This window comes from Rattus norvegicus, chromosome 2, assembly GCF_036323735.1.
Source record: "Rattus norvegicus strain BN/NHsdMcwi chromosome 2, GRCr8, whole genome shotgun sequence".
Taxonomy (NCBI): Eukaryota; Metazoa; Chordata; class Mammalia; order Rodentia; family Muridae; genus Rattus; species Rattus norvegicus.
This window is the reverse complement of record NC_086020.1, coordinates 75,231,972-75,258,000: the sequence shown is the minus strand read 5'-3', so window position 1 is coordinate 75,258,000 and position 26,029 is coordinate 75,231,972. Positions and strand designations below refer to the sequence as shown.

The window sequence follows — 26,029 nt, the reverse complement described above, 5'->3', positions numbered from 1 at the left end:
ACCTCCAGACTGATTTCCAGAATGTTTGTACCAGTCTGCAATCCCACCAACAATGGAAGAGTGTTCCTCGTTTGCCACATACTAGCCAGCATCTGTTGTCATCTGAGTATTTTTATCTAAGCCATTCTGACTAGTGTGAGGTGGAATCTGAGGGAAGTTTTGATTTGCATTTCCCTGATGACTAAGGATGTCGAGTATTACTTCTCAGCCATTTGGTATTCCTTAGCTGAGAATTCTTTGTTTAACTCTCTACCCCATTTTTAAATGGGGTTATTATCTCTCTGGAGTCTAACTTCTTCAGTTCTTTGTATATTTTGGACATTAGCCCTCTATCAGATGTAGGATTGGTAAAGACCTTTTCCCAAACTGTCGGTTGCCATTTTTGTCCTAATGACAATGTCCTTGCCTTACAGAAGCTTTGCAATTTTATGAGGTCTCATTTGTCAATTCTTTTTTTCCATATAAATATGAATATCTTTTTATTGAAATTGAAAATATTTTCTTTTAAGACATAAAAAGAATTGTTCTATAGGAAAAAGTGAATGAGTATAATTCAAAACTCACCATGTCACATATCTCACATATCTACAAACAGACACATACACGGGGGAGGGGAGAGAGAGAGAGAGAGAGAGAGAGAGAGAGAGAGAGAGAGAGAGACATAAGGATAAAAGCACCCAAGGAGGGATCCACCCACCACGACCTCATCTACACCTTTATTTTCATTAAATTCTAAGAAGTCTGTAATCTCTTTCTTTATGTCTTCCTTGACCAAGTTATCACTGAGTAGAGCATTGTTCAACTTCCATGTATCTGTGGGCTTTCTGCTGTTTTTGTTGTTATTGAAGACCAGCAGCCAACCATCATATTGATGTCTGGGACCAATATAGAAGAGTTAGGGGAAGAACTGAAGGAGCTGAAGAGCATTACAACCCCATAGGAAAAACAAGATTGTCAACTTAGCTGGATCCCTCAGATCCCCCAGGGACTAAGCCAAAACCAAAGAGCATACACAGGCTAGTTTGTGGCTCTTGGCACATGTGTAGGAGAGGAAGGCCTTGTCTTACCTCAGTGGGAAAGGATGTGATTAATCCTGTAGAAACATGAGGCCTCAGAGAAGAGCAATACTGGTGTGGATGAAGTGGGGGTGGGAGGGTTTGTGGGAGAACATTCTCACATTGGCGGGTGGGAGGAAGAACCAAGAAGGGGGCAAGTTTTATAATGTAAATAAATAAAAAAACGTAATAAAAAACAAAAGAAAATATTCAAAATGAATAAACAAGTAAATTAAAATCAAACTGAATGCAACAACAAATGATACTGTATTTATGTAATTAGTACATTGAATAATGTAAATAGTAGTTAAATATATTTCAATATACAAAGTGTAGTACTACCAGAATGCCATGTCATAAATGTGCACCCTTTTGTTCCTTTTGTTGAAGTCTTTCTTCTAGTATTTCTAAATGTAATTTTTTTCAAAAACTCTTTAAAGCATTGAACATGTCTATGTTAAAACATTAAGATGGATTATAATTTAATATTATATGATATACAATATGATATATTATACAAAACTAATGTTGTGTATGTGGCATAGTATTCTTTTCTGGTTTGATTTACATATCCCCATGTTATCCTTTGTGCAGAAAAAGTACATGAATAAATATATAAATTAACTTAGAAGAAAAATTTCCTCATTCATTTTAAGGTTCTGAACATCAAGTTCTCCAATGGAGGTTAAGAACATTGACATATGCCTGCATGCACATTCACACAGACACACACACACACACACGCACACGCACACACATGCACAGTCTTCCACACACACTCACAATTGCATTCATAGATGCAGATAATTTGCAATTATTTTAATTATACTATTATAGTTAAAACATGCATTGTTTCACACTGGTAACTTTTAAAAATGAATTTCAGCAGGGAAATTGGAAGTACTTTATTAATTTAGGTTTTTAGTTACACAAATAAAGTATAAATTATTCTCAAAATTATAATTAACCTTCTAAATAGGATATTTTTAACATAGAAGTCAAAGTCACTTAAACTAAATGAGATATCCATTAAATCAAATTTCCCCTTAATGCCTTTACTTCTTTCTGATCTAAATTCACAGTTAGGCTTTGAAAATAGTAAATACAAAAATGTGATCCATAACTCTGAATGCACAAGGCTCTATGAATTCATGCTGTCATTCATGTGAATTTCAAATATCATGTTTTGATGCGTGAACTTTTCATTTACAAAAATTACCAACTTGACTATAAGACAGTGACTAGGTCCAATTTTGGCTGTGCACTTATATTTGAATTCAGAGTTTTTTGACATTAAATCTCCTAATTTATTTCTGAATCTCTGAATGCTGAAGTTTTGTATGATATATTATTTCTTTAATCTTAACCCTGTATATTTGTTATAAATATTTGGCATTTCATATTTAAAGAGTTTTAGTTAAATTTATACCCAGCCTCTTTGCTGAAGTTGTTTATCAGCATTAGTAGTTCTCTGGTGGAACTTTTGGGATCACTTAAATATATTATCATATCATCTGCAAATAGTGATATTTTGACCTCTTATTTTCCGATCTGTATCCCCTTGATCTCCTTTTGTTCTCTGATTGCTCTGGATAGAACTTCAAGAACTATATTGAATAAGTAGGGAGAGAGTGGGCAGCCTTGTCTAGTCCCTGATTTTAGTGGGATTGCTTCAAGTTTCTCTCCATTTAGTTTAATGTTAGCAACTGGTTTACTGTATATGGCTTTTACTATGTTTAGGTATGGGCCTTGAATTCCTATTCTTTCCAGGACTTTTATCATGAAGGGGTGTTGAATTTTGTCAAATTCTTTCTCAGCATCTAATGAAATGATCATGTGGTTTTGTTCTTTCAGTTTGTTTATATAATGGATCACGTTGATGGTTTTCCGTATATTAAACCATTCCTGCATGCCTGGGATGAAGCCTACTTGATCATGGTGGATGATTGTTTTGATGTGCTCTTGAATTCAGTTTGCCAGAATTTTATTGAGTATTTTTGCGTTGATATTCATAAGGGAAATTGGTCTGAAGTTCTCTTTCTTTGTTGTGTCTTTGTGTGGTTTAGGTATAAGAGTAATTGTGGCTTCGTAGAAGGTATTCGGTACTGATCCATCTGTTTCAATTTTGTGGAATTAACTCAAAGAAATCAGTTGCCTTCCTCTATACAAAAGAGAAACAAGCCGAGAAAGAAATTAGGGAAACGACACCCTTCATAATAGACCCAAATAATATAAAGTACCTCGGTGTGACTTTAACCAAGCAAGTAAAAGGTCTGTACAATAAGAACTTCAAGACACTGAGGAAAGAAATTGAAGAAGACCTCAGAAGATGGAAAGATCTCCCATGCTCATGGATTGGCAGGATTAATATAGTAAAAATGGCCATTTTACCAAAAGCAATCTACAGATTCAATGTAATCCCCATCAAAATACCAATCCAATTCTTCAAAGAGTTAGACAGAACAATTTGCAAATTCATCTGGAATAACAAAAAACCCAGGATAGCTAAAGCTATCCTCAACAATAAAAGGACTTCAGGGGGAATCACTATCCCTGAACTCAAGCAGTATTACAGAGCAATAGTGATAAAAACTGCATTGTATTGGTACAGAGACAGACAGATAGACCAATGGAATAGAATTGAAGACCCAGAAATGAACCCACACACCTATGGTCACTTGATTTTTGACAAAGGAGCCAAAACCATCCAATGGAAAAAAGATAGCATTTTCAGCAAATGGTGCTGGTTCAACTGGAGATCAACATGTAGAAGAATGCAGATCGATCCATGCTTTTCACCCGGTACAAAGCTTAAGTCCAAGTGGATCAAGGACCTCCACATCAAACCAGACACACTCAAACTAATAGAAGAAAAACTAGGGAAGCATCTGGAACACATGGGCACTGGAAAATATTTCCTGAACAAAACACCAATGGCTTACGCTCTAAGATCAAGAATCGACAAATGGGATCTCAAAAAACTGCAAAGCTTCTGTAAGGCAAAGGACACTGTGGTTAGGACAAAACGGCAACCAACAGATTGGGAAAAGATCTTTACCAATCCTACAACAGATATAGGCCTTATATCCAAAATATACAAAGAACTCAGGAAGTTAGACTGCAGGGAAACAAATAACCCTATTAAAAAATGGGGTTCAGAGCTAAAAGAATTCACAGCTGAGGAATGCTGAATGGCTGAGAAACACCTCAAGAAATGTTCAACATCTTTAGTCATAAGGGAAATGCAAATCAAAACAACCCTGAGATTTCACCTCACACCAGTGAGAATGGCTAAGATCAAAAACTCAGGTGACAGCAGATGTTGGCGAGGATGTGGAGAAAGAGGAACACTCCTCCATTGTTGGTGGGATTGCAGACTGGTACAACCATTCTGGAAATCAGTCTGGAGGATCCTCAGAAAATTGGACATTGAACTGCCTGAGGATCCAGCTATACCTCTCTTGGGCATATACCCAAAAGATGCCTCAACATATAAAAGAGACACGTGCTCCACTATGTTCATCGCAGCCTTATTTATAATAGCCAGAAACTGGAAATAACCCAGATGCCCTTCAACAGAGGAATGGATACAGAAAATGTGGTACATCTACACAATGGAATATTACTCAGCTATCAAAAACAACGACTTTATGAAATTCGTAGGCAAATGGTTGGAACTGGAAAATATCATCCTGAGTGAGCTAACCCAATCACAGAAAGACATACATGGTATGTACTCATTGATAAGTGGCTATTAGCCCAAATGCTTGAATTACCCTAGAACCCTAGAACAAACGAAACTCAAGGCGGATGATCAAAATGTGAATGCTTCACTCCTTCTTTAAATGAGGAAAAAGAATACCCTTGGCAGGGAAGGAGGAGGCAAAGATTAAAACAGAGACTGAAGGAACACCCATTCAGAGCCTGCCCCACATGTGGCCCATACATATACAGCCACCTAATTAGACAAGATTGATGAAGCAAAGAAGTGCAGACTGACAGGAGCCGGATGTAGATCGCTCCTGAGAGACACAGCCGGAATACAGCAAATACAGAGGCGAATGCCAGCAGCAAACCAATGAACTGAGAATAGGACCCCCGTTGAAGGAATCAGAGAAAGAACTGGAAGAGCTTGAAGGGGCTCGAGACCCCCATATGTACAACAATGCCAAGCAACCAGAGCTTCAAGGGACTAAGCCACTACCTAAAGACTATACATGGACTGACCCTGGACTCTGACCCCATAGGTAGCAATGAATATCCTAGTAAGAGCACCAGTGGAAGGGGAAGCCCTGGGTCCTACTAAGACTGAACCCCCAGTGAACTAGACTGTGGGGGGGAGGGCGGCAATGGGGGGAGGGTTGGGAGTGTAACACCCATAAGGAAGGGGACGGGGGAGGGGGATGTTTGCCCTGAAACCGGGAAAGGGAATAACACTCGAAATGTATATAAGAAATACTCAAGTTAATAAAAAAAAGAAAAAAAAACTTTATTTTAATATTGCAGGAGCACACAATTGAGGGATTTTAAAGATTTTAAAGAAAATTTTGGAGTTTTATAGGAAGAAAATGAGAATAAAAATTATTTTTAAGGAAAAAAAAGAGTTTTAGTTGTTTTATTCTTTATAAACAGAAGTGCATCAAATGGAAACTATTATGAAAAGCTCTCAGTAATTTCACACTTTTAAAACTAGAAAGAAATTTAATTAAAGAATTGGATATATTAATTGTTCTTTGACACTGACCTAACAAATCCCACAAACATCAATAAGTCATTTAATTGTTCTGAGCGTGAATCCCATTGCTTCAGATGTGTATCAAAATGGTGAGCATATTTCATGTAGACACTTAGAATTCATATTTACTGTCTGCCTGTTTGTAGTTGTTTAACCAATCAACATAGGAATGATTCTCTTCCATCTACAGAAACAGGAGACTAAAAATGACACATTTTCTGACCAACTTCTTAATGTTAATGTGATATTTTCAATGTATTGTGGTTTAAGTCTTAGGAAAATTATGACAGTGGTATAAAATATTACACAATATAATTGTAGTGTATGTATATCATCAGATAATGTAAATATTTATTAATTTTATAATCATATATACCTTGATATCAGCATAAGCAAACTGAAGATCAATTAAGTAAAATAGAACTCTTATTCTACCATAAATAATCTATTTTGTTCTTTATTATTGAAATATGCACAATGTATACAATTGCCATAAACAAATATTATGAAATAAATTTGTTTTCTCTCTTCATTAAAACAAAATATAAAACAGAAATAAAACATCACATGGTCTCTCTCATATTCAGATACTAGAGTCAAATTTTTTGTGTGTTTAATGTGGAATGAAATCAGAAGCAAGTAGAGTGGGAGACATTAAAACTGGGGATGATAGTTTATAGAAAAAATGAAATTAGGAAGGTAAAATATGGGAGCTAGTAAGGTTTAATCAGAAAGTGGTATGGAAAAATTGTGGACAATAAGGAGAAAAGAGTAGCTTAAAGGAGGGGATCATTAAACGTTAGGCAGAAACCTCCTATCATTCAACATAGTGAAAAAACATTATGTTGCTGGGAATAGTAGCACACATCTTTAATTCCTGCACTTGGGAGGTGTAGGCGGGCAGACATCTGTGTTTCTGGACAGCCTAGTCTACAAAGCTTCTCCAGGACAGCTATGGCTATTACACTGAGAAACCCTATCTCAAAAAATGAAACCAACCAAGCTAAAGCAAACAAAACTCAAAAGAAACACCACCACCACTACCACCACCAACAAACACACACACACACACACACACACACACACACACACACACACACATACACACACACGCACACACACACATTATGGGATACATAGTAGAGTCCATGTGACATGAAAGAATAGGAGAGAATACTGGGCATTCATGTATTGAGAGACAGGATGGAAGAGAAAAGAGATTAGTCTGTCTTAAGCAAAATGAAAACATGTATTGAGAGTATGTGTAAGGTTTCTGTGCAAAGTCACTACTTAGTAATATAATTTTAAAATAAACCTTAGAAAAGAGTTTCAACAAAATTTCCCTGCATCCATGAATAATTATCCTCCCAGAAGACATGAAATATTAAATGAAATTGCAGTCCAAGTCATGGAATACCTCCTTAAGAGTTTGTTGTTATTTATACCTCAGACATCGCTAAAACAACACAGGCTATTGGTACTGCCTTCGATTATCTACCATAACAACATGGTAAGATCCCATTGTTGAAGATATGATATGTTTGGAGTATATAACTTAGACATAAAATTTTCAAACTGATCAGGAAAATCTCCTTGAGATTTAGCTCTCATAGTACTAGAGGCACTAAACAGGCTGCTGGTAAGGAAAACAAAACAACACAAAACAAACAGGTGATTTGATAACACACTATACCCAGCATACTATACACTGACCAGTTTGGGTAGATCTGCCCACTTGTGTAACAATGACAGAATGTTTATATGAAACAACTCCCTCATTTTATGTATTCCATGGTTGTTCAACAGGAGCAAATTTCATGCCTAGGACTATAATAATGCTGAACTGCAGGGCAGATTGTCACTGACCCTTCAGTATTAATTGCCATTTTTATTTTGCTAAATGGTGATGTTGTCAAATTGTCTTCTAAATATTAATACACATACCCGTTGACCTTTGCTTCTCTAAATTTCAGTAAGATAAGCTACTTTTTTTTTGCAGTGTGCAGGAATCAGTGGAGAGATATCTACTCAAAGTCCTGAGAATCAAAGGCCAAGTGTTCAGCAATCCATTTTCTAGTTTACACCTCTACCTGAAGTGCAGGATCTGAACTCCATTCCAAAGTCACAACTCTGCCTACATCCCAGGAGGCCTGCTCCAAGTCAGAATACCCAGAGGCCTGCTGCACTTAGGGACTACCATTTCTACCTGCAATCACAGAGGTCTCATGCCAATAGAAACTACCAGGCTGGCCTACATCAGGAACAACCAGCTAGCTAAAGACCATTGTAAGAGTATAATCAACAAAAGCCAAGGCCATTGGCACCACCAGAGCCTGGCTATCCTCCTACTTCAAACCCTGACTATTCTAACACACCTGAAGAGCAAGAAAATGACTTTAAATTTAATCATATTAAAATTATAGATTCCTTTAGAGAGGAAAAGCACCAGTGGAAGGGGAAGCCCTGGGTCCTGCTAAGACTGAACTCCCAGTGAACTAGACTGTTGGGGGGAGGGTGGCAATGGGGGGAGTGTGGGGAGGGGAACACCCATAAGGAAGGGGAGGGGGGAGGGGGATGTTTGCCCAGAAACCGGGAAAGGGAATAACACTCGAAATGTATATAAGAAATACTCAAGTTAATAAAAAAAAAAAAAAAGAAAGAAAGAAAGAAAAAGAAAATAAAATAAAAAGAGGAAAATTCGATTTCCTGAAGATTGAAGACATAAGCAAGAGAACAGGAAGTAGAGACACAAGCATCACCAAAAAAATACAAGAAATGAAATGTCACCCGCGCCCTCGCCAGCAAGAAAACACGCGGGGACATACGGATCCTTGCTACAGCTAAACGTTTATTGAATCATAAGGAGAGGCCCTGCACGCCCGCATGGCGTGACTTATATACACCCTAGCGTGGTGCATGCACACCTGATTGGTTGCTTACCCATGATCTCATTAGGCACGCCCCAGAGTGGGCACTCTTGCACATGTGCACACAGTTAACTTCCTGAAAGGAAGTCGGCTGGTGAGGCAGAGGCCAGCACCATCTTGTAATGGAGAAAGCTATCCTGGCCTTCCACATGAGGCGCAGTGGAAGCCAGCACCATCTTGTGGTGGCGAATGTTATAGCGGCCCTCTACAATGAAAAAGCCAATCTTGGGCACAGAGGATTAGATAAAAGACATATATACAACACTTACAAAATGTTGACTCTAAAAAATTCATCAAGGAAATCTGAATTACTAAGAAAAGAAAAGACAAAAGAATATCAGGATTAGAAGAAGAGGAAGATTGCCAGCTCAAAGGCCCAGAAAATAATAACAATAAAACCATAGAAAAAACTGTCCCCAACATAAAGAAAGAGATGCCTAGAAATTTTAAAAAGTTTATAGAACATTAAATAGATTGGACCCAAAAAGAATATGCTTCTGCCACATAATAATCAAAACCCTAAATGTAAAGAACAAAGAAAAATATTAAAAACTGCCAGGGAAAAAGGCCAAGTAACATATAAAGGAGGATTTATTACAATTACACCTTACTTCTCAATAGAGACTAGGAAAGTAAGCTTTGCCTTTTGCAGACCATGTGAGACCACAGATATTAGCCCGGACTACTATATCTAGCAGATTTTTGAAACAAGATCTTTTACTAATCTAACTAATCCAGCCCTATAGAGGATACTAGAAGAAAAACATTAACACAAGGAATGCCAGAACTAAGAAAACCCAATAAATTAATAGTCTCACAACAGCAAAATCGAAAAAGAGAATCTCTCTCCCTCTCTGTCTCTCTCTCTCAGACACACACACACATACACACACACACACACACACACACACACACACAACACCTACATCAAAAATAACAGATAAAACTAACTATCATGGAAAATTATTACCTTTCAACATCAATAGACTCAATTCTCCAATAAAAAAAACACAAACTAACAGAGTACATGCATAAACAGATCCACCATTCCACTGCATCCAAGAATTATACCTCAGTAACAAGGAGATAGATAGATAGATAGATAGATAGATAGATAGATAGATAGATAGATAGATGAATTAACCATTCTAATATCTAATAAAATGTACTTTCAACTATAACTAATCCAAAGAATTGCTGAAGGACACTTCATACTCATCAAAGGAAAAATCCACCAAGATGACTTCTCAATTTTGAATATCTATGCACCAAATGCAAGGGTACCCATATTTCTAAAAGAAACATTACTAAAGTTTAATAATACATCAAAACTAAACACTAATAGTGGCAGACTTCTCACCAATGGAGAGTTCATTGAAACAGAAAATAAAGAGAGAAGAAATGAAAGTAAGAGATACCCTAGATGCACAGAACACATGAAACTCAAAAAGGATGACCAAAATGTGAATGCTTCACTCCTTCTTTAAAAGGGGAATAAGAATACCCTTGGCAGGGAATAGGGAGGCAAAGTTTAGAACAGAGGCAGAAGGAATACCCATTCAGAGCCTGCCACACATGTGACCCATACATGTACTGGCACCAAACTAGATAAGATAGTTGAAACAAAGAAGAGCAGGCCAACAGGAACCGAATGTAGATCTCTCATGAGAGACACACTGAGAATACAGCAAATACAGAGGCGAATGCCAGCAGCAAACCACTGAACTGAGAACGGGATCTCCGTTGAAGGAATCAGAGAAAAGACTGGAAGAGCTTGAAGGGGCTCGAGACCCCATATGAACAACAATGCCAAGCAACCAGAGCTTCCAGGGACTAAACCACTACCCAAAGACTATACATGGAGTGACCCTGGGCTCCAAACTCATAGGTAGCAATGAATAGCCTAGTAAGAGCACCAGTGGAAGGGGAAGCCCTTGGTCCTGGCAAGACTGAACCCCCAGTGAACGTGATTGTTGGGGGGATCATGTTAATGGGAGGGGAAGTCCATATAGAAGGGGAGTGGGAGGGGTTAGAGAGATGTTGGCCTGGAAACAGGGAAGGGGAATAACAATCGAAATGTAAATAAGAAATAGTAAGATTAGTATATAATAGAATATAAGAATAGTAATCAAGTTAATAAAGATTAAAAAAAGAGATATTATGAATCAAATGTACCTAGCATATATCTACAGAACATTGTACCCAAACACAAAATAATATACTTTCTTCTCATCAGCTCATGGGATTGATTATGTAATTAGACACGAAGAAAACCACAATAAAGCAAGAAACAAGAAGATGGAAACAACCCATTGAACTCTTCCAGATCACTATGATTAAAACTGGATTTTAATAACAACAGCATCAATAGAATGCCTACAAACTCATAGAAGCTAAATAACTTTCTACTCAATAAAGAAAATTTAAGAAAGAAATAAAAGACTTAAGAGAATTCAATGAAAATGAAGCAAACATATGGGACAAAATGAAAGCAGTACTAAGAGGAATGTTCATAGCCCTAAGTGCCTTCAATACAGAAATATGAGAGTTCTCGTACAAGCAACTTAACATCATACCTGAAAGCTAGAGAAACAAAAGAATCAAAGAGACATAAGAGGAGAAGAGGGAGGGGAATATTAAAACTTAGTGCCAAATCGGTCAATTAGAAATAAACAGAGCAATACAAATACTCAATCAAACCAAGAGCAAGTTCTCTGAGAAAAATCAACAAGATAGACAAAACCCTGGACCATCAAATCATAAGGCAGAAAGATGCAATGCAAATAAAGAAAATCATAGTAAAAAGAGTGGCATAACAACAGACAATGAGGAAGTCCAAAGAATCATTATATCTTACTTCAAAGTCTTGTACTCCACAAAATTGGAAAAATCTAAACAGTGTGGATGGTTTTCTAGAGAGATACCAAAATTAAATCAAGATCAGTTCAACTATTTAAATAGTCCTCTAAACCATAAGGAAATAGAAGCAGTCATTAGAATTCTCCCAAATTATAAAAAGCCCAGGGCCAAATGATTTTAGTGCATAATTCTACCAGACTTTTAAAGAATAGAGAATAACAATACTCGTCAAACGATTCCACAAAAATACAATTTTAGGGAACATTGCCATATTCATTCTATGAGACCACAGTTACCCTGATATATAAACCATCCAAAACCTCAACAAACAAAGATAATTTTATATACAATTTTCCTTATGAATAGTGATGAAAAACTCAGAATAATACACTTGCAAAACAAAATCAAAAATATATAAAAACAGACATCCACCATGATCAGGTAGGTTTTATTCCAAGGATGCAGGGAGAGTTGAATGCATGAGAATACATCAATGTGTTCCACCAAGTAATTGAATATTTAAAAATAAACATCTCATTAGATGTTGAAAAAGTTTTGACAAAATCTAGTACCCCTTCATTTTTAAAATCTTAATGAGATCAGGGATACAAGCTCATACCTAATCACAATAAAAGTAATATGCATCAAGCCAATAGCCAATATAAAATTAAACGAGGAAAAACTTAGAGTAATTCCACTAAAATCAAGGATAACGAAGGCTGCCCACTCTGTCCAATATCCTACTTGAAATTCTAGCTAGAGCAATAAGATAAATAAAGGAGATTAAGGGGATACAAATTGGAAAGGAAGAAATCAAAATTTCATTATTCTCAGATGATATGTTGATATACCTAAGTGAGCCTAAAAATTCTAACTTATAATTCTTTCAGCTTTTAAATATTGTCATCAAAATGCTGGATACTAAATTAATTCAAAAAGTCAATAGTCCTCTATAATGATAAATGATCTGAGAAAGAAATTAGGGAAATAACATGCTTTGTAATAACCACAAATAATATGACGTGCCTTTGTTTAAGTTTATCCAAGCAAGGAAAAGACATGACAAGAACTTCAAGTCTCTAAAAAGAAGAAATTGAAGAATATATCTGAAGATTTAAAGATCTCCCATACTCATGATCAATATAATAAACAGAGTGAAAATGTCCATCTTACCCAAAACAGTGTACAGATTCAATGAAATTGCCATCATATTTCCAACAAAATTATTTGCAGACCTTGAGAGAGCAATTACTATATCCATGTGGAAAAAAGCCCAGGATAGATAAAACAATGAAGAACAATAAAGTAACTTCTTGAGGTATTACTATTCCTGACTTCAAGCTGTACTACAAGCAATATTAATAAAAACTTCCTTCTACTAGTATACATCCAGTCAGGTTGATCAGTGGAATCAAATAGAATACCCACACCTATGGACATGATTTATTGGTACTGAAGACAACATTCTAAACAGAATACTAATGGCTCAGGCTCTAAGATCAACAATTGGTAAATGGGTTCTTATGAAAGTGAGAAGCTTCTGTAAGACATTAGGACAAAATGGCAGGCAACAGATTAGAAATAAATCTTTACAACCCTACATTCTGAAAAAGGTTAATATAGTAAATACATAAAAATGAATAAAAAGAAAAAACCCTCAAGATAGTTACCAACCAACCATATAACCCTATTAAAAATGGGAAACAGAGATGAACAGAGAATTCTCAACAAAGGAAAACTAAATGACAAAGTACTTAAAGAATATTCAGTGTCCTTCATAATCAGGAAAATCCACATGAAAATGAGCCTGAGATTCCATTTTCCTCCTGTTGGAATGACTAAAATCAAAAATTCAAGTGACAGCACAAGCTGGCATGATGTGGAAAAAGAGGCACATTCCTCAATTGCTGGTGGGATTGCAAACTTGTACAACATTTTGGAAATCAATTTCATGGCTATCTTAAGACCCAGCTATACCACTCCTGAGCAAAAAACAAAATTGTTTCCCAATATATAACAGGGGCACTTGCTTAGCTATGTTCATAGCAGCTATATTCATTACAGCCAGAAACTAGAAACAATCTAGGTGTCCCCCAATTGAATAATGAATGAAGAAATATGTGGTGCATCTACACAGTAGAATGTGGTTAAGCTATTAAAAACTAAGACCTGTATTTTGCAAGCAAATGGATGTAACTTTAGAATATCATCTTGATGAGGTTCCTTAAAGGCTGAAAGACATGTATGGTATGTACACAATTATAATTGGATATTAGTCATAAAATTCAGGATACTAATGCTACAATCCACAGACCCAAAGGAACTGGGAAATAAAGAGGGCGCAAGGAATAATATGCAAATCTAACTTTGAAGAGGAAAGTATATAGTCATAAGGGGTGTGAAAGACCCCCCGAGTGGGGAGACCCTCAAGTCTCAGGATGACACGACCCCCCAAGAACTCACACAAGACCGTCCTTGCTGTAAACACATGAGTTTTATCGATAGGAACCAGTGCACTGAAGTAGAGACTCATATCCCATGCTGGGGCAGTGGAGTTCAACCACTATTGCCTAAGAGAAGGGGAATTTAAAGGAAGAAACCACAACCCAAAGGGGTAGGGAGGGCGTCATTGGAAAATGTCAAGAATACCAGTGAAAAAAATCACAAGGGGGAGCTTCTTGTTTCTCAAGACTGTATAACTTTATGGTCTGCTGGTTCCTGGGAGAAGCTTCCTACTTCTCAAGGTTGTTCTCTAAGATTTTAATCTAACATTATGGTCAGCTAGTTCCTGGGAGAAAGCTTTTGAACTGGCCAATGTAATTGCAGTTCCAGGGCCCGACCAGTTTCTTTCTTCTACTCTAAACTTTTGGCTAGGATGGCAACCTTAAAACTTCTACCTTTCAGGCAGATAGAGAGATGGATGTGGGGAAAGGTGAGGAGGAGAATGGGGATGATGATCAAGTGTTGCGGGAGGGAGTGAGAGAAGTCTGGGAGTGAGAATGGAAATCAGTGGGGGGCATCTCTGGGATAGCTGGAGGAGACCTGGGGCAGGGAAGAATACAAGGATTCTATGGGAGTTACCCTAGCTGAGATTCCTACCACAGGAGGAATAAATGGACAGAAATTTGCGCATCCTGTAGCCAAATGGGACTTCCAAAGGACCAGGGGTTGGGGGGGATCAGTCCACCGACAAAAATCTTGAACCCAAAATCAGTCTTGCTTACAATATGTGCAGGAATAAAAATGAAGCAGTATTAATAACACTTGCAGACAGAATTTTAGCATCACTATTGCCTGACAGTCTTTATTCAGCAGCAGATAGCGGCAGATTCCAAGACCTACAGCCTAAAATCAGGTGGAACTCGGGAATTATTGTTGAAGAATGGAGCATAGAATTGTGCAAGCTAGGGGGTCACAAACACTACAAGAAGTCCTACAAAGTCAAAAAACCTGGGACCATGTAAGATCACAGTGACTGGGCCACCAACCAGGAAGCATGCATCGCTGGACATAGGTCACATACCCATTTGTAGCAAATTTGCAGCTTGGTGTTCATGTGGGTCCACTATCAAGTAGAGTGTTAGCTATCTTGCTCTCTGTTCCCTGCCGTTGGATCCCTTTGCCCTACTGGGATTGCATGGCTGGGACTCAGTGGAAGTCCTACTTGCACCAGATATACCAGGGTGGATGGTATACAAGTTGGGCTCCTCTTTCTCTGAACAGAAGGGGGGTGTGGAGAAGGGATTTGTAAGTGTGGGACTAAGCAAAAAAGGAGGAAAATAGGCTATGACCGGATATAAAATGAATAAGACAGGGGTTGGGGATTTAGCTCAGTGGTAGAGCGCTTGCCTAGGAAGCGCAAGGCCCTGGGTTCGTTCCCCAGCTCCGAAAAAAAAAGAAAAAGAAAAAAAAAATGAATAAGACAAATAAATGAATTTTTGAAAGAGTTTGTGATCAGATTTACATTCTTTATCTTACTCATACATACATAGATCAGAACTTTGAAATAATATGAACAACAAAAGAATGAGAAACCCTCAGAAACACGATCTCCAAACTTGAAATGGATATCATAATCCTGAAGTCTGAGCCTACACATGGGAAGAAGTAGTTAGTCTCAGAGGATCATGAAAACAGAAGGAGAAACCTTTGAAGAAGAGAAGAACTAAATTGGTAGAAGAACTTCTTGAGGGTGATATGGGAGAAGTAGATGAAGTTAAGTATGAGTATTTCAATGTATGTATGAAATTTTAAAGGAATGTTAATTTAAAATACAAAGCATCAAAATATTATTGTGTACGAGATAATATGTTAATGGGCTTAATGCATTAGTCTTTGTTTTATCTTATATATTTTAATTGTTCCTATTCATTAGAAATCTGTTTTTTTTCCTAATGATTGGCAGAAAGGATACTGTTCAGGGTGGGAGGGTTTTTGAGAAGGAACTACATTATGTTAATATAATCTAATTACAATGAAGGGGAGAAAAAACACCAAAAAATTCAAAACAAAGAAATCTAGTAATTATAAATGATGAAATCAGCCCTCCAGAAGATTCCAGAAGGAAAACTCCAACACAAGGAGATACCTACATCAACCCAAACACAAGAAACTTATCATCTCAAAGAAAAACTAAAAGGAGAGGACCACAGGCACATAATGACACCTATAAAAACAAACATATCAGGAACTAGGGATCAGCTGCCTTTAATATCTCTATATTAATGGAATCAACTCACCTGTAACAAGATTTAAGCTATTAGACTGGATATATAAACAGGATCCAGCATTTTGCTGCATATAGGAAACACATTTCAATAACAAAGACAGACACTACTTCGGAGTAAAAGAATGGCAAAAGGTCTTCCAAGCAAATGGTCTTCCAAAACAAATTCGAGTTTTCAAACTAATATCCAAAAAAAGAAAAATAGACTTTTAGCCTTTAAACCAAAAGTTATCAAACAAGATGACAAAGGACACTTTTTATTCATTGAACAAAAAAAACCACAAAGAGAAATTCTCAATTCTGAACGTCTATGCTTGAAATGAAAGGGCACCCACATTCATAAAAGAAACTTTACTAAAGTATAAAATACATAATGAACCCCACACAATAATAGGGAGAGACCTCAACACCCCACTCTGACAAAGGGTCAGGTCATTGAGACGGAAAGTAAACAGAGACACAGTGAAACTAATAGATATTATGAACCAAATGGGCTTAACAGGTATCTACAGCACTTTTCACGCTAAAACAACAACAACAACAAAAATACACCTTCTACTCAGCACTTTATGGAACCTTCTCCAAAATTACCCATATATTTGGGAACAAAACAGGCCTCAACTGATACAAAAAGATTGAAATAATTCCATGTATCCTATCAGTATACCATCAACAATATATATATATATATATATATATATTCCACATATACATGGAAATGGAACAAATCTCTATTCAATGATAACTTGGTCAGGAAAGAAATAAAGAAATTAAGACTTCCTGGAATTCAATGAAAATGATGACACAACATACCCAAATTTATGGGACACAACAAAAGCAGTGCTAAGAAGAAAATTCATAGTACTAATTTTCCTGGTAAAGAAACTGGCGAGATCTTACACAAGCAACTTAACAGCATACCTGAGAGCACTAGAACAAAAAGAAGGAAAGACACCCAAGGGGAGGAGAAGGCAGGAAATAGTCAAACACAGGGCCGAAATCAACCAAATAGAAACAAAGACAATTATACCAAGAATCAACAACACCAAAATCGGGTTCTTTGAGAAAATCAACAAGATAAATAAACCCATAGCCCAAATATTAGGCCAAGAGGCACTATCCAAATTAACAAAATCAGAAATGAAAAGGAAGACATAACAACAGAACAGAAGGAATTTTTTTTAAAAAAATCATTGGATACTACTATAAAAGACTATACTCAACAAAACTGGAAATTCTAGATGAAATGGATTGTTTTCTAGACAGATACCACACAGTAAAGTGAAATCAAGAGCAGGTAAACTATCTAAACATGCCCATATCCCCTAAGGAAATAGAAGAAGTAATTAAACAAACAAACAAACAAAAAAACTCAGGGCTAGACAGAAATAGAAGTAATTAAACAAACAAACAAACAAACAAAAAAGCTCAGGGCCAGACAGATTTAGTGCAAAATTCTAATAGGCCTTTAAAGAAGACCTAATACCAATATTCCTCAAACTATTCAATAAAATAGAAACAGAAGTAACACTACCAAATTCATTCTAAGAATTCACAATTACTCTGATACCTAATCCATACAAAAAGGATGCAAGACTAAACGAGAATGTCAGACCAATTTCACTTATGAATATCAATGCAAAAATACTAAATAAATTCTTGCAAGTTGAATCCAAGAACACATCAAAACCATTATTCACAACAGTCAAGTAGGCTTCATCCCAGGGATGCAAGGTTGGTTCAATATAGGAAAATACAATAACATAATCAACTATATAAATAAATTCAAAGAAAAAAATCACGTGATCATCTCCTTAGATGAAGAGAAAGCATTTGACAAAATACAACACCTGTTCATGTTAAAAGTATCGGAAAGATCAGGAATTCAAGATCCATACCTAAACATAATAAAAGCAATTTACTGCAAAGCGACAGCCAATATCAAATTAAAAGGAGAGTTACTTGAAGCAATCCCACTGAAATCCCATTAAAAAGTAAGACAAAGGTGCCTACTCCCACCATATCTATTTAATATTGTACTCGAAGTTCAAGCTAGAACAATAAAACCACAAAGAAAGATCAAGGGGATACAACTTGGCCAAAAACAAAGTAAGGTATCACCATTTGCAAATGATATGGTAGTATATATAAACGACCTCAAAAATTTACCAGAGAACTTCTTCAGCTAAAAACAACTTCATCAAAGTGAGGGAGGGTATAAAATTAGCTCAGATAAATCAGTATCTTACTTTTACACAAATAATGGCCAAGAAATAAAATAGGGAAACAACTCCCTTCACAATAGCCACAAATATAAAATATGTGGAATAACTCTAAACAAACAATTGAAAGATCTGTATGACAAGAACTTCAAGTCCCTGAAAAAGAAATCAAATAAGATCTCAAAAAATGGGGAGATCTCCCATGATCATGGATTAACTATTACTATGTTAATAGTAAAAGTGGCCATCCTACCAAAGGCAATCTACAGATTCAAAACAATCCCCATCAAAATCCCAACACAATTCTTCAAAGACACGGAAAGAGAAATTCCCAAATTCATCTGGAAAGACAAAAACAAAAACAAAAACAAAAAAACAAAACAAAAAAAAACAACAAACATAAAACAAAATAGCAAAACAATAAAAGTAGTTCTTGGGGAATCACCATCCCTGACCTCAAGCTATACTACACAGCAATAGTGATAAAAAACAGTATGGTGTTGGTACAGAAATAGACATGCTGATTGATGGAATAGAATTGAAGACCCCAATATAAAACCACACACTTACATACACATGATCTTTGACAGGAAAACCAAAAATATACAAAGGAAAAAGAAAGCACCTGTAATAAACTGTGTTCGTCTAAATGGCTGTCTGTATGTAGAAAAATGAAAATAGATCCATATTTGTCACCTTGCACAAAGCTAAAGTTCAAGTGGGTCAAGTACCTCAACGTAAAACCAGATACACTGAATCAAATAGAATAGAAAGTTGGAAAGAGCCTTGAACTCATTGGCACAGGTGGGTATTTCCTAAAGAGAACTCCAGTGGCTCACTCTCTAAGATGAAAAATTGAGAAATGGGGCCTCATGAAACTGGAAAACTTCTGTAAGGCAAAGAACATAGCTGATAGGACATGTTCTTTGGACATTTTTTTGGAAAAAAATCTTCACTAACCCCATATCACATAGAGGGCTCATATCCAAAGTATATAAAGAACTCAAGAAGCTTATCACCAAAAAAAAAAAAAATCCAATAAAAAAAAGTGAGGTATAGAACTGAACAGAGAATTCACAGCAGAGGAATCTTGAATGGTTGAGAAGCACTTGAAATGGTCAATGTTCTTATCGATCAGGGAAATTAAAAACAAAAGAACCCTGATATTCTGCCTTACACCAATCAGAATGGCTAAGATCAAAAACTAAATTAATAGTACATATTGCCAAAGAAGTTAAGAAAGAGGAACACTCCTCCATTGCTAGTAAACTGGTGAAAGCAATCTGGAAATCAATCTGGAGGTTCCTCTGAAAATTGGAAATAGATCAACCTGAAGACCCAGCTATAATACGCTTACTCAAAACATGCCCACCATGCCACAGCAGCACATGTTCATAGTGGTCTTATTGTGATAGCCAGAAGCTGGAAACGACCCAAATATCCCACAACAGAAGAATGGATATAGAAAATGCAGTTATTTTACACAATGGACTACTACTGAGCTTTTAAGAACAAGGGCATCTTGATTTTAGCAGTGAAATCAATGGAACTAGAAAATATCATTCTGAGTGAGGTAAGTCAGACTCCAAAGGGCATGCATGGTATGTACTTACTAATAAGTGGATATTATCCATGAAAAAATTATAGAATAGCCAGGATAGAGTCCACAGCACTCGAAAAGTTTAAGAAGCAGAAGGACCCAAGGAAGCATGCCTCAATTCCACCTGGGAGGGACTAGAAAGCAATCACAGGAGGGGATAAAAGGGGAGTCAGAATGGGACAGACATAGGTGGAAAGGGGCACAGGGAGGAAAAGAGGGAACATCTTCACGGATTGGGTAGGGGTTCAGGAGTGAAGCCCTGAGAGCCAGCAAAAAGAATTAAAACAGTAACCTTGGAAGATAGGAGGTGGGGGGCACCTGCCAGAGATCTGGGAGATGACAGATACTCTCAGGATTCAAAGGGACCTTAGATGAAATGCCTTACAGTGGGAAGAGGAAACTTGTCAAGCCCACCCCCAACAGAAAGACAGGGCATCAAGGGAAGAATGGGGTTGCCATCCCACAGTCAAAATCTCTCACCTAAAATTCTTCCTGTCTGAAAGAACTGCAGGGACAAAAATGGAGAAAAGCCTGAGGAAGAGGAGGTCCAGTGACAGGCCCAAAGTGGGATCCAGCTCAAGGAGAGGTCCCAAGGCCTGACACTATTACTGATGTCACAAAAAAAGGTGTGCTCACAAAAAGGGGCCTAGTATGACTGTTCTCTGAAAGACCCAACAAGCAGCTGAAAGTGTCAGATGCTGCTATTTACACCCAACCAATGGAAAGAAGCTGCTGACCGGTCTGGTTGATTTAGGGAAAAGCTGGAAGAAGCGGAGAAGAATGGCAACCATGTAGGAGGACTAGCAGTCTCAGTTAACTTGGACCCCTGAGATTTATCAGACACTGGACCACCAACCAGCCAGCATTTACCAGCTGATATGAGGCCCCCAACACATATACAGCAAAGGACTGTCAGAGCTGGATTCAGTCAGAGAAGATACCCCTAACTCTCAAGAGCCTGGAGTCCTCAGAGAGTGGAGAGCTCTGGTGGGGTGGGGGGTGCAGGGTGGAGACATATTCTTGGAGATGGGAGGGGAGGGCAGGGAGGTATGGCATGAGGAACAGTCAGATTGTGGACCAGGAGGATAAAACTAGAATGATAAAAACTGATTAAATAAATTTATAAAAGGATGAAATCTTCCAAACCTATTTTATGCTCAATAAACAAAATGTAGTTTAAAAGATACACAAAGACTTCACTTAAAAATCCTACAATATTTCCAAAATTCCACACCCTTTAACCATATCTTTCCATTCCTGTCAACACATTTTGCTTTTACTATCAATGGTTAATATACTATACCACTCAATGTGGAACATCTACAAATATATATGAAATTTCCTTAACTAATAAATTAGAATCCTATTTCAGAAAGATAGTTTTGTGTACATGTATTAAATTGTATCTTCATTACATAATTCCACCAAACAGTGGCAAAACATAGACAACTTCAGTTGCTCAGCACTTATCAAAATAATATAGAAATTATGGTGACAGCAGTAACAAATAAACAATGGCTACCTCTCAAGCCCCTCTTGGTGACACATATACCCATTAACTAGTGATATTTTTGTTTGAAGTGTTTTCATTAGTTATTTCAACTATTAGCATTTGCTACAAACCCTGTTATGGATTCTGCTAACATTTCATCCAAACTGCCAGAGATCATATACAACTGAAGAAATGTTGAATCTGTAAGTGGCAGTGACTTTTGATGTCGTCCTTTATCCATGAAACTTTCCCACTGGAACACGAGCAACTTAACAGGACGTCACTATGAGCCTTCAACATTCCTTTTCACTTAGAAAACTTCAATTCTAAATTAATGGCCACAGAGTCCCAAAGTACATTGGACTCATCCTTTCACTGAGGCATCATCTTTGTTTAGCCTATTTATGCCGAAAAAGAATTGAAAAGTTGTCCTGTCCTTCCCCCACCCTTACTTCTAGAAAATTATATTATTTTCACTTTTCTTTAAATTAACATTTAATATGCACTGGATTTGCTGGTTTTGTGTGTCAACTTGACACAACCTGGAGTTATCACAGAGAAAGGAGCATCTCTTGAGGAAATGCCTCCATGAGATTTAGCTGTAAGGCATTTTCTCAATTAGTGATCATCTGGGAAGGGACCAGACTATTGTGGGTGGTGCCATCCCTGGGCTGGTGTCCTGGGTTCTATAAGAAAGCAAGCTGAGTGAGCCAGGGGAAGCAATAGAGTAAACACCACTCCCCCCTGGCCTCTGCATCAGTTCCTGCCTCCAAGTTCCTGCCCTATGTGAATTTCTGTCCTGACTTCTTTGGTGATGAACAGCAATAAGGAAATAGAAGCTGAGTAAACCCTTGCCTCCCCAACTTGCTTCTTGGTCTTCATGTTTTGTGCAAGAATAAAAACCCTGACTGAGACATGCATCTCTTCAATAATAAGATAGATTTATATTGTTTTAACCCGTAAGAGTCAATTTTTGTTTCTTCTGTCTTGCCTCCATTTGAAAAATTAAAGGAATACTTTTAAAAATGGATTGGAAGTTTATAACAATGTAGATTCCATTGTTCTATGTTTTAACGTTCAGATGCTTTAATTCTATGAAACACATTGGAAGGCAAAAGCACACAGTAAGATTAACCATTTGTTTGACTTTGATATTCATATGAGAATACTGTAGAATTGGCTGAGATCTTTGTCTGTGCTCTGTACACTGATCCTTCAGCTTCTGTGGACTACAGATACCACAGCTGCATTGTAGTTCCTGAATGGCATGCTATAGAACAGACTGCTTATGACCCTGCACAGCCTGCGTGCAAGGAGGGTAGTGTGCTTTGGATCAAGGACTATGCTTTTAATAAGTAGTGATAAAACAAAAATAAACAGCCATTCGGGAGGAGGAAAGAGCTGAGCCTGCAGTCAGTGAACCAACTTGTGTGCAAGCTGTTTCTCTGATGGGAGTTAAACAGACGTAAGTGCAGCTGCTTTCACCAATCAACAATTAATCACAACTAAGCTTCTCCACCTCATTTTCTCTAGATCAAAGGGGATGTATCAAGATGTCTTCCATATCACTGTTTTTTAAAAGAATGGAACTTAATATCATAATATTAATAATATGCTAACTACATTCTTTTGTGATTTTTATCACTGTCTTATGCACATTTAACCTATATTGACACTAAAGCAATATAAATGTATAAATTATTATTAGATGTGAGACAATTATGTCCATGTACTTTAAAAGTTGACTTAATGACACATGTTAAGAAATGAAATAAATACTAAGCTGCAAAATGTAAAGTGGTATTTTAACATCATATTCATGAACCAGAAAAACATTAACACGACAGCAATGGAACGATCCAAAAAGTGGTGAATTTTAGTATTATTTTATGGTAACAAACATAAATGTATCTAATTGTATGTAGAATCGAATCATTTTTATTAGAAAAAAATGGTGACATTAGTGGGAAAGAATAATTCAATGTGTGTAAGTTACTTTTTAACAGATGTATTCTGTAGGACAGTGCCTGTTTTCTATAATTAGTTTGAGTTTTCCAATCTAAGGAACAGTTTTCTATAGTGTGTTCCATGTTCCTTATCTCTTCATTCATTCTCCAGCTCCTTCATCTCACCCTATGATTTCTCAAGAGAAGAAAAACTAGCAAACTCTTCCAAGAAAATCAAAACAAACTTACTTTTCCAACATACTGTGGGTCTGGTCCCATATGTTCTTCTAAAACAAAGAACTGGTTCCACACCCATCCTCTCTTGGGACGATGGTGTACTTCAGTTTCCCCTTCAGTGTGTTTGGTTTGGTTTCTGGTCACCTTAATGGAGCTGTGGTGAGCAGTTCCATAACACCTCTGCACAAAACAGAGACACACGAGGACTGGACAGATGCAAGATGTGCTCGTAATTCTCATTGTAAGATCACTTCCCGTTCACAGTCCTTCTTGTCTTCGTGGCCTACAAGGGCTCAGTAAGCATTCAAGAGAGAAGCCAAAACATCTTTTGGAAGGACAGTCCAAAGTAAGTCATTTAGTCTGTCCATGATTTAGCTGCCCATCAGGGAAAGTCAGACCATATTTACTTCCTATTCATAAGTGGAAACACAGGGGCAGCCATTGCATCCCAAGTTGTCACTGTAGATTAGCGCAGGTCATCATTTTCTACCTATAAGGAAGAGAGAATTTGTACACATTACTAAACATGAAAATTTTAGCTACTTGCTCTGAATATAAATTATATTTTTACAGCATGCAAATGATTGGTGTAGACTTGCCTAGAAGACACCCCTTTGTGACTGCTGTGAAGCTACTTTTCTGATATTTGACAGAAAGAAAAATAATCCTGAATATAGATACTCATACATGATAGGACAGGATTTCAGATAGAATAAAAAAGAGGAAGTCAAAGAAAATATAATGTGAGCACATGCCTTCATTACCATGACAGATTAGACCCATAGAAGCTGAGTTAAAACAAATCCTTTATTCCTTAAGTTAATGTTGTGGTATCTGGTTCTATCAATGAGAAAATAGTAAAAGAACAAACAAAACAAACAAACAAACAAAAACACATGGGCAAATATTTTTAAAACTACACATAAAATTATGAGCTGGTTTACATGAAGTACTTTACCATTAATATAAATCATTAATTCATATATATATGAATTATATGTGTATGTTATAAATGGAATGTATATGAATTAAATTTATGGTGAGACTTAACAGAAATTGACATGTCTATTAAAATTAATAATGCAGGGAAATCAACAACCACTAATTTACTATCAACAATATATAAACACTGGTTATTATACACACAGATAATTGTAGCTTTCACCCACTTTAAGAAAACTTTTTGCAACAGAAATCACTACAGAAAACAACAAGCAATAAAAAAACAGAGTTATATAACCTAGTCCTAATGGATACATTAAAAAAACACACCCACACCTGGCTAGGGACCATTGTGAATGACTAGGCAGAAAAACTCTTATAGTCAAAGAATCAGGGGCATTTCTGTCAGATTGCACTTCCTGGTAACATAAGAGGGTATAACCATGAATTCTCACCAATATGGCCACTCAAAAGTGTTCTGAAAAAGGTAACACCAGCAAGCATACCATATTGAGATGGGGGGAAATGTCCATGATGGAACAACTCTACACAAAGAACGAAAGGCATGTCATTAAATCTGGGAGAGGGAGAAGAGGTCCTTTTCAGGAAAGAGCACATCAAATGGCTGTATAGTGGCTATTGGAAAACCTTGAAAATATACACAGTAGTAATACTGTAGGGACTTATGTTATAGTTAACAAAATATGTGTATGTAGGAAGTTATATATGCATTCAGGAACAATAAAATGAACCACTAAACTAAATGTTAGAAGAAAAGAAACTTTGTAATTACTTTGTAATTAATGTGCAATATCAAAAATAGACAAAAAACAAACACTAATTTCTTAAATATTGTGCATACAACTTTTGAAAATTCCATATTTTCTATAAGAACCATGAAAAAATGAAATAGGTATATACAATAGTAAGAAAATAAAATGAAATAGAAAAGCTAAAAATCACTAGAAAATTAGATACAGCTGAAATCACCCCAGGATTGGAGCACACGTTTACCCAGGCAAACATGAGCTACAACACCAATTGACTAGTCCTTGACTCCCCGCTTTTTCTTAGGTTCTTTTCATAATGATATAAGGTATAGTCTTTATATCAAAATACACAGACTTCCAAATTGGAGAATGAGTTCAATAAATATATTTGATTTTAGTACACAATTTTAGCAGTTGTATCAAGAGAAGCTTGAGTCTCTGCACCCAAATCCCGTGGGAGGGAGAGCTAAACCTTCAGAGAGGCAGACAAGCCTGGGAAACCAGAAGAGACTGCTCTC

The 26,029-nt window shown here is 36.8% G+C and overlaps 1 protein-coding gene across 9 annotated transcripts in view; it reads right to left on the bottom strand.

The window, feature by feature from the left end:
- Cdh18 (cadherin 18) overlaps positions 1-26,029 on the bottom strand; it is a 1,002,040-nt gene that overhangs the window by 292,720 nt on the left and 683,291 nt on the right. For all 9 annotated transcript variants that reach the window (XM_017591202.3, XM_017591201.3, XM_017591200.3 and 6 more), the window contains 1 exon segment: positions 23,812-24,289. In XM_017591202.3, the coding sequence (XP_017446691.1) occupies positions 23,812-24,039 (228 nt within the window). In that variant the 5' untranslated portion in view covers positions 24,040-24,289.